This window comes from Orycteropus afer, unplaced genomic scaffold, assembly GCF_000298275.1.
Source record: "Orycteropus afer afer isolate SDZICR_OR568_19922 unplaced genomic scaffold, OryAfe1.0 scaffold00056, whole genome shotgun sequence".
Taxonomy (NCBI): Eukaryota; Metazoa; Chordata; class Mammalia; order Tubulidentata; family Orycteropodidae; genus Orycteropus; species Orycteropus afer.
This window is the reverse complement of record NW_006921643.1, coordinates 5,107,127-5,117,232: the sequence shown is the minus strand read 5'-3', so window position 1 is coordinate 5,117,232 and position 10,106 is coordinate 5,107,127. Positions and strand designations below refer to the sequence as shown.

The following is a 10,106-nucleotide window of genomic DNA, read 5'->3' as shown; positions in this document are numbered from 1 at the left end:
TGGGGGACATCCCTGCTATGCTCCTCCAATGATCAGAACCCTTACACCCCTGGCCTCTAGCCTTCGTCCACCAGCTGAGCCTCAAATGCAGTTTGCAGTTTTGACAGCAGATGTCTCTGCTATTATGATTTATCAAAATGCTTAAGGCAAATAATGCACACATATTTATAGGAAAGGAAGAGGGTGGGAGAAGGTGGGAGGGACTGAATGGGGTCAGGGGCCTTCAGGACCCCAGGACTCAGAGCAGCCCTGCCTCTGTCCTCAGCCTCCCCACTCAGATCCAGGGCTTGACCCCAGTCTGACCCCAGGCAAAGTGGGATGAAGTCATACCAGGCTTGTCCAGCCACCTGCCCAGGCCCAGCCCCCAGGAGGGCAGGGAGTGGGGCAGCCAGTGGCTGGACCTGTCTTGCTGGGCCCCCGCCAAGCCTGGGAGGCAGCCACCTGGGGGAAGCAGCTGAGCCAGCCTCACACCTCGGCCGCGTTTCCATGGCTTCACTGCGTCCTGGCTCCTGAGGGCTCCGTCGCCTTATCAACGGCGGGCATTGCCCTTGCCCTCGCTGCCCCTCCTCCCTGGACCCCCAGCAGCGCCCTGTCCATCCTGCTGCAGCAGAGCCAAAACTCACCCACACGCAATGCCCCACTGGGCAGGTCTCAGAGCTGAGTGAGGAGATGGGAAAATGGTGAGGAGATGCTAGGGAGGTGGAGGGGCAGGGGGCCTCTGTGGATTCACTGTACCCACTTGAGACCTCCAAAATGACCGTATTTTCATTCCAGGGGAGGGGGCAGTGATCCTGGGCTGCCCCCTAACCCCTACCTTCACTGTGCACAGTACTCTTTGTTTCCAAACCCTTTTGAGTTTGAGAACGATTGATTAAATAACTTTATTGTGTTTTCTGATTTGAAAGCAATATATGTTCACTGCAAGAAGCAAAAACAAAAAGTCAGAAAAGGCAAAAAAGTTTAAGGAAGTAAGGAACACTTAGTTGGGCATGACCACAGGCAGCAAGTGTATGTGTATGGGGGGTAGTTTTTTCCAGCCAAAGCCTGATGCATAACTATTTTAATGCCAGCTTCTGAAACCAGAGCCTAGCTGTGTGACCTTGTTATTGTGCATCTCTCTCTACCTTTCTGAGCCTCAACTTTCTCATCTGTAAATTAGGGCTAATAGTGTTGAGAGAGTTAAGTGAGATAGTAAGTGCAATGGCCGGCTCAGCAACTATAAACTCTATGCCTCGTGAGACAGGGTGTTATCATTAGAACTTCTGACCAAGGGGTAGAGAGGCAGGGTATGGAGGTGCCAGGGGAATGGGGGAAGGGAATATTATTCCAGTAGGGTTTAGAAATGCATGGGAGGAAAAAATGCCCAGAAAGAGAAGATAATGTTTTCTGTCCCTTTCTGCTCTCATTGATGGGTAGCCCCATAGCCAGGCAACATTACCAAGGTGATTAGAGCTGTGATGGGGAGGCACAGGGACACTAGGCCTGGCCTGTAGGGGTCAGAAAGGTTTCTGAGGAGGTACCACCTGAGCAGGGCCTTGAGGTGAGAGAAAGGCATCCGTCAAGAGAAGGATAGAAGCAGGGAATGGACTTGCATTTGATGGGAGTATCAGGAGGCTGGGGTAGCCAGCCACCTGAGCTCCCAGACCAAGACCCCCAAGCCCAACTGCTTTGCACCCAGGCCTGGAGCACCAGAGGACCCAGTCACCTCCCCTTGGCCCGCCCCATCTTCATGCCTTGCTGCCTGGAATCTGAGGCAGCCCTTGTTCTCAGGCAGGAGGGGAATTTAATGCCGCTGAGAAATGGCAGGTCGACAGGCGGAGAGAGATGAAAGTGTCCGCTCTGGCAGCCGGACTGGTGGCCTCAGGGGAACCTCCCACACCCCCACCATCCTCTCCAACCCTTCCCCACTCAGTGTGTCAGGAAGAGCCCTCAAGGGGCCCTCAGGGGAGATGTGGGCCTCTGGGGACTAGACTCCCTGCAGGGCTGTGTGACCTTGGGGGGCAGCGGGGCCTCTCTGTGTCTACAGGACATCTGGGCCAAGGTCTGTATTAGTAACATGCTGGTGGTTGCCTGTACCTGCCCCCATCCTTACTGTCACCAGCAGTGCCTGCTGGCCCAGGGCCTTGGGTAGATAGTAGGGGGCCAAGTGAGCCATGCAGTGACCTCCATCCATCCATCTCTGGAACCTGGGAGGTGTGCTACAATTGGGCCAGGCCCAAACGGCCTGGACTGCAGCTGAGCCATGAGGCCATCACCACCTCCTTCTTTATGGCAGTCCAGAGCTGGGCTGAACCAGAATCTGCCCATTTGGCCCCCAATCCCATGTCCCTGCTGAGGTGCTGTGAGTCTTGGCACTAACTGGGAGGTGACCTTGTTCCACAAAGCATCCTGCCAGGCTACCATTACACAGCTTTGGCTATGTTGACCTTCTTTCCTGGGACAGAGAGGCAAGGACGCTTAGCCAAGGTCATCCACCAAGGACATGCGTATGCATGCAAATATCACATATGCATACACACACACACACAGACACATACCATGGCTCTGACACAGTGACCAATTGATGAGGGACACACGTGTCTAAACTCCCAGGCCCCCTCTCCATTCTTTTGAAAGCAGTTGGTCCTTCTCCCAAGACAGCCTGGTACGGCAGACTGGCAGCCAGAAATCCTGGGTTCTAATTGGGCCTGCCACTATCTTGCTATGACTTGGACATGTTATGTACTTTCTCCAGGCCTCAGTTTCTCATCTGTAAAATGGGTAATAACTGTTCTCTTAATAAACTTCCTGGAGCCAAAGGAGCAAATTTACTCAATAAACAGACCATCCCAAAGTGAAGACGGAGCTTCCAATGAGCTTTGGGTCAAGGGGAAGCATCCATACAGACAGCCCAGCTCTTGGCCCATAATCACCCAGTATAGATAGCCACAGGAGCTGTCCTGCTTCCTCCATCCTGCGTAACATGACCATAGCAAGCTCAAAGCAGAGAGTCAAAGGCCCAGTCTGGAGTCCTGAGTCAGGCCCAGGGCGTGGGACAGAGGCCCCAGTCTGGGTAGGGGGATAACAGTGACAAGGGGGACTAGGTCAGGCCAAGCCTGGCTGCTATGGGGGGGGGGGAGGGGATGGTGCGCCTGGCAGGCGCTGGGCAGGCTGGGGTGGGGAGAGGCCTTTGGCGGCTACAGAGAACAAAGACAGTGGGGTTGCCAGGATATTCTGTGGAGCTGAAGCCGGCGGCGGTGGGGCTGGGAGAGGGGCTGCGTCGGCCGTGGGAACCGTGCCTGCTGCCCTCACGTCAGCTCTCCCGTCCAGACTGGGCCTCAGGGCCAGCAAGGGGGCAGCCTGGGGGTAAGAGGGGCTGCCAGGGCCCCCTCAGAGTTGCATGGCTGTCAGGGCAGAGACCCAGAAAGTGCTGTAGCCAGACACATGGCACATAGCGTTAGCGTCAGAAGTTGCAGGTGCAAATTGCCACCACAATGTCATGACCACACATACACCCAGGTAACAGAGTCACAGGGTCACAATATGGTCTACATATAGTGTCACACAGATACATTACAGCATCATACCTAATGTCATCCTGGGGTCACAGTCATAATGGTCACACCATGTCCCACATTCACATACAATCATCGAATGTTTGTCACAAGAGCATACAATGCCAGACAATATCAGGGTTGCACATCCAATGTCACACATTCCCTATCACAAATTCAGTTGCACAACCTAGGATCCCACTGGGTCTGTTATAGGAGTGTACAATTTTACAGAACAGTTAATAGGCAATGTCACAGAACATCCCAAAGTATGGCCTCTGATGTCACATGCTAACCCATGGCCACACAAGGTCTCACGAAGTCTCCCACACACAGTCACAGACCTGTTTTCATGTCACACCCTGTGTATGTATAGCCACATTGCTGCACAGGGCCTCAGGTAGTCATTAGTCCCCTCCCCCATCATATATGCTTCCTTTCTAAGTGTACAGTCCCACATGTCCATGTGCTGGTCCATGTACAGGGGTACATATGCACGTACAGGAGTTGCCTAGAGGCAGGGCTTGTCCTGCCTCTTGAAACCCCCGACCCTGTCTGCCTCCCTGTGAGTTGGCCAATGCCAGATCACCCAGGTGGGGGCCCAGGCTGCCGGGGGTGACGGCTCCTGGGTCACCAGGTGGTCGGGCTCCCAACTACAGCACAGGGGAGCTGATGATGACCTGGGGAGGGGAATTGGGCATACAATTCCATAGGGTGAGGGAAGTTTGCCTCTAAGTCCTTTTCTGTACTACAGGACAGCAGCAGGGGTCAACTGAAGACACACAGGTGCAAGACAGAGATGTAGAGACAGAGAACCAGAGATCCAGAGATATAGAAAGATGAAGGAACACAGACATTAGAGAGAGATCATCAAGTCAGAAACAGAGCAGATAGCTCTGGACACCAAATCAGAGACAGCAGATATATGGCGTGGGAGCCCAGGGCTGATACCTGGGGTGGGTGGGAAGAGGGGCAGTGAGTCGGCAGCTTTATGAAGAGGTGGGAGGTGAGGCAATTGAGGCAGCTAAACCTATGGGAAGGATACACATCTCAGGGAGGTGGAGGATATCTTGATGAGGTTTAGATGAGTAATAGTTTTACAATAGCAACGTTAGTCGCCATTGACTGAGCAATTATGACCCAGGCCCTTCCCTAGTGTGATCCTATTTCATTCTTAGGTGACTTTATGTGGAAAACTATATTGTTCCCACTTCCCAGATGACGTAAGTGAGGCCCTGTCATGTGTCCAGGTTCACAGCTATCCCCACTCCTGCCAGGGCCTCCCCCAAACACAGAGTGGCTGAGCCACCACCCTGCTCCAGTCAAGGAGGGGCAGGCTGCAGCTGCTACAGCTGGAGATAAGGGGCTATGCTATGAGCTTCTGGGCATTTCTGCGTTGGGGTTGGGGACGGGCCCAGGAGACCCGGCTGGGCTTCAGGTTGGCACACTAACAGGTACAGGCTGGCTGAGTCACAGGAACCCCTCCTCGGGCTGGCACCAGTGCCGTCCATCCCACACCTGTAGGCTTGCCAATGAGGGCTGGCCGAGGCCATCTGCAGCCCAAGTGCTGCCAGCAGTGGGGAAGGCAGGCAGGGGCCTCCTGCCTGAGTGCCCCCTACTGGCCAGGCTCTCCTCCTCCCCCCTACCACAAGGTTCCAGAGGTGCTGCAGTTTGCCTTATGCTGGGGGTGAGGGTGCCCCTGGCTGCCATACCTCCTCTCTACCCCCTGCTGGACACCCCCCCCTCAGCAGAGCCGCCTGGAGAGATCACAGGCAGCCACATGAAAGGGAATTTTTCCCAGGCAGAGATGGAGTTGAAAGATGCCTCCACACCCCCGCCTGCCCCTGCTGTGCTAGGCCTGGCTGCTCAGCCCCTGGGGCTTGAAGGGGGCTTGTGACACCTGGGAATGGGTTGGGGTCAGAGCCCCCCCACTCCCTTGTGACTATTTTCTCCTCCTAGAAGTATGGTAGACATTCTATCTCTTCCACCTCACCCTCAACTCCATTTTAGAAGTTGCCTCTTCCTGTCATGAAAGCCTCACCTATCTGAAGCCAGGCCCCAACATTAAAGAAGTCCTTCTTCGTATCTAACCTCTACCTCAGCCAGGCTCAAAGCAACTGGGTAAACCTCCTGTTTATGTAGGGAGTGGGGTACAGCAGCCACTTTTCCCTGTTCAAACAGGCTGCCCTGGCCTGTAACATGTGGCTGTGTGGTGATTTCCCCTGACATTTGGCCTGTGAGGTCCTGAACAACCTTTCGCTGACAAACTTTTTGGGAGTGGGAACAGTCGTAAGAGGCAAAGTCAGAAACATCCCCAGGCCCCAGCCCAGCAGTCCTCAACCCTAGAGGAGGGTGATATGTGTGTGTGTGTGTATGGAGAGAGAGTATGAGTGTGTGTGATAGGCACAGCCAGATCCTCACAAATCTGGGCTGAAGCTGCTCCCTGGGGAATAACATCAGTGTTGGGGGTTAGGGGAACACTAAGATCTCTTCCTTGTTAAGAAGAAATATGAGCCTTAATGGGCACCAGCTTAGGCCTCACCCCCAATACTGTTGGCAGCTCTGCACTGATCAGGCTGTGGTGAAGTTAGGTGAATAAAGATGAGGGTTCCAGGTGAGTAAAGATCCTCATAGCCAGAATTTGAGGTATGGGGTGCTGTCAAGCAGGTGAGGTCCCCCAGCACTGGCCACTTCCAGATTAAAAGTATCCTGTCTGCCAGGCTGGCTTCTCCTGCTTCTCACTTCTGGATCCAGAGGACCTCTCTTCTCAAGAGTCCCCCACTCTGTCCCTGGGACAACCTCCTTCCTTCCCAAGGTGGTCCCAAACAACCTCTGCCCAGCAATAGCCCCCTTAGGCAGCCTGAAACCGGAGAGCAAGTAGCCAGTGGTGTTCCGTGACACAAACATGCATTCGTTTTATTCACAAAACAGCCTGGTTTCCTAAAACAATACAAACAGCATGTTCATCAGCAGGAAGCCGGCCATGGGCAGGGGGCCCAGGCCACAGGAGGCCCCCTGAGTACCCACCCGTACCGGCGAGGGGCCACGCAAAGAAGCCCTTTCTTCTGTCACCATCAACACAGGCAGGAAAAAAAGGACTTATTTTCTCTCAGGGAAGTAGCCAGGATCAGAAATATCGAGACATGGGCTCCCCAGATCTCAATGGATAAATGAACAGAACTTTCATTTTTCCAAAATTCTCAGTGTTGGGGTAGGAGATCCCATTCTGGGGACTGTAGGTTTAGCACAGCAGGCCCAGGCCCAGGGATGGGGTGCTCCCTCCCCCTCTGTGAGCTCCCACCAGCAACTCTGCCAGTGTAGATGGATACAGAGGGGCTTCCACATGGCGCCATCAACATTCTCTTTATAAACATGAGTGGATTCTCCAGGCAAACTATGCACTATTTCATAGTCGGAAAGAATCAAAGGAAGTTTAAATGAGGGTGGAGTTAAACTGTGCTAAATTACAGTAGTGCTTATTAGTAACTAGATTTCAAAAGGTTACAGAAAATTTACATTCTCTACACAAAAACTGCATCTCCTGCACAGACAACATCGACATTGACACAGGAAGGAAACTGATTGTCCATTCTTTGCCCAGGAAGTCTTGGTACTTTATAGACTCATCTTTACCTCTTTTTTTGTTGTTGTTGTTCTTGCTAATGTTCTTCCGAAAAAGCAGTTAATTTTTTTTTTTCCTTTTCTTTTTCTTTTTTTATACTAGGGACGTGGAGATGTTAAAACGACAACAAAAAATATATATATAAAAACAGGAATGAAATCTGTGAGAGAATATTTTTGGTTCTAAAGACGGGTGCATCCGTTTGTCTTCGCCCAAATCCCTTGCCGGAGACCACGCGAGCAGTGACATTGCACGGAGAGGGCAGCTTTGGGGTCCCACCGCCGTCACTGAAACCACCGGAAGGCGGCTCCCGTCGGAAGCATCACCTTCTGGCGAGGGCAGGAGACAAAAACAAGGAGAGAGTTCAGTCAGGGTCCAGGTGTGCCTGATGCAAAGATGTTCCCCTGTGGATGGCCTCGTGGCAGAGGAATGGGCACAGAGAGCAGCCGCCCTGCAGAGTTCCTGCCCATCCCAGCCTGGCCAGAGAAGGAGTCTTGACCTGAAGGGCCGCTGGAGGGCCAGAAGCGCCTTGAGGCCTCCCGAGTCACTGTGCCCAAGAACCCTCCATCCAGACAGGAAGCACCAGATGGCTGTGGTGCATCTGGGGGCTGTGTGGGCGTTACTGTCCAAACGAGAGTGTGAATGTGTGTACTGGATATGTATATGGGTATGCCTGCTATGCTATAGGGTATATTGTATACTGAGCTGTGTGTGTGAGTGTGTGTGTAGGGGGATACCTGGTGTGTTTACCAAAGGCTTTATCTATAATTACGGCATATGTATTGGGCAGGGGTGTGTGTGTGTTTCTCTCTACATTGGGTAACAGTGCCCTTGTGTGCTGTGTACACACAGGTATGTTCTCTGGGTGGGAGAACAGACATTTAAGTGGGGTCAGGGGAGGTGGCCAGGGGACTACGGCTGAGATACGGTTGTTGTTTTCCAAGCCTTCTAGACATCTGTGTCAAGCCCACTTGTAGAAGTGTAGAGACAAGGGCTAGGAGAGCAGGCTTGAAAGATGCTTTTGTACTTGGGCTTGGCACCCCAGCTAGGCTGCATGGCTGGGGCCACAGGGACAGGCCCTGCCACAAAGGTGGAGAGAAAGCAGCATGGTAACCTCTCTGGCTTCTCTAAGCCAATCTCACAGTGGACAGGCCTTGCCTAGACTCCAGGTTCATGGCCAACTCCCAGCCCCAGGACCACAGGATCCCTGGCCATTAGCCATACAGTCAGACTGACCCTGAGGTCCTCCCCCAAGGTACCCCAAATCTGTTAACTCAGTACCTAGATCCAAGGTTCTTCCAGGTCTCAGAGCATGGCCAGCACTAGAACTGCTCTACTCCGGGGGGCCTTAGGAGTAAGGGCTGGCTCTGGAGGGTCAAATGAAGGTTACCCTACAAGCCACAGGGCCCATGGAACAGAGCCCTTCAAATGAGGCAGGGCAAAGTCCCAGAATCTTAGCTCATGGACTGGTAGCTTTAGGACATGTTTGTCTAAGAACCAGAAACTTAGGATCCAGGAATCTCTACACCTGTCTCAGAATCCCAAGAAGGGGATCGGAATCCTGGGGCCTAGCTGGAATGCTAGCTCCCTTGCCTGCAAGTTTATGCTTATATCACAAACTATAGCCTGATGGGATCTTAGGATGTGGCTCTGACTTTTGGGGCTGTGAACTGGTGTCTTGGAGCCTGGCCCAGACCCCCAGACTTCAGAGACTGGCTGGGCATCCCCCTGACACTTGCCCAGGTAGGAAAAGGGGTGGGGGAAGGGGTGGATTCAGATGACCACACAGATGCAAGAGCCCACACACCTCCCTCTAAGGCGCTGTTACCTCCAGAGCAGCGGAAGGCTTCTTTTTGAGTTCCTCACATTTTCTGAATTTGCAAATCTGATGGCCAGTCTTTCGGTTCCTACAACTGCTGCACTGCTCGCAGTTGATGCGCCTCCGGCAGGGTGCACACATGCCACAGCGTTTCCGCTTCTTCTTGCCCGAGCTAATGGCAGAGGCCAGCTCTCCCTGCATGGGATACTCAGCCAGGCCGGCCATGTGCAGCGCACTCTCAGCCAGGAACACACCTGCCGGGGTCATGATGAAGAGGCCTGGGTTGATGGGGAAGGCGCCCAGGTAGGGGAAGTCGGACTGGCCGTTGAGAGCTTCAGCACCCGCCACGGTCTCCATGTCAGGCAGGCCAGCACCAGCCTCACTCATCAGTGGTAGGTGCTCCTGCACCACACGCTTCAGCATCTCCGTGGACTGCGCAAACTGCTGCAGCGTCAGCTGTCCCTCGGCTGCCAGCTCTGTGGCCCGCTCTGCCTTGCTCAGCAGGCTGGCTACAGCACCACTTTTGTGCTTTGAGGTAGGGTTGCTTTTGTCCACCGCCATGGCTGCCGCCAGGTCATGCCCATTGGCCAAAAGGGAGGCAGCAGCTGCTGCTGCAACAGCTTTGTCGGCAGACTCTCCACCCATCATGCTGCCGCTGCCACTGCCACCACTGCCACCAAAGGAAGAGTAGTGGGAGAGTGGCCGGGAGCGGCGCAGGCTCTTATTGAGGGGTTCGCTGATGATGCCACTCTTGTTCCGACGCTCAGGGGGTGGTGTGTCATCTGCTATGGAGGCTGGTGCAGGAGCGGTCACCGTCGCACTCTTGTCTGCCACTCCCACCTTTGAGCCACTGCTGCTGCTGCCATTGGTGGTGGTGCTACTGCTGCCACCGGCGTCCTGAGGGCCACTGCTGAGGCCTGACATGGTGGGGCCAAGGCCCAGACCCCGCCGCCAGGGGAGCCTGCCAACTGCTGGGGGTCCACAGACAAGTGCCTGGCCCTGCTGCCCTCAACAGAGATGCCTGGTAGGCCTCGTTGCTCAGAGCAGGCACATGGTCAGATGGCCACGTTTAAGTGTCTTCACTCTGTTGGGACAAGAGGATGCAGGGTCAGGGCAGTGATAAGCAACATCT

At 54.0% G+C, this 10,106-nt stretch overlaps 1 protein-coding gene across 1 annotated transcript; it reads right to left on the bottom strand.

The window, feature by feature from the left end:
• Window positions 1-7,439: 7,439 nt before the first annotated feature.
• Window positions 7,440-9,898, bottom strand: CXXC5 (CXXC finger protein 5). Its single transcript, XM_007938978.2, has 2 exons — window positions 8,984-9,898; window positions 7,440-7,484 (listed from the first exon to the last, which is right to left on the bottom strand). The coding sequence occupies exons 1-2, from the start codon at window positions 9,896-9,898 to the stop codon at window positions 7,440-7,442; spliced, it is 960 nt and encodes a 319-aa protein (XP_007937169.1).
• Window positions 9,899-10,106: the final 208 nt, after the last annotated feature.

Coding starts and splice junctions, on each gene's coding strand:
- CXXC5 (XM_007938978.2), bottom strand. CDS start 9,898: ATGTCAGGCCTCAGCAGTGGCCCTCAGGACGCCGGTGGCAGCAGTAGC. Junction 7,485..8,983: donor AGCCTTCCGCTGCTCTGGAG/GTAACAGCGCCT, acceptor TGCCCTCGCCAG/AAGGTGATGCTTCCGACGGG.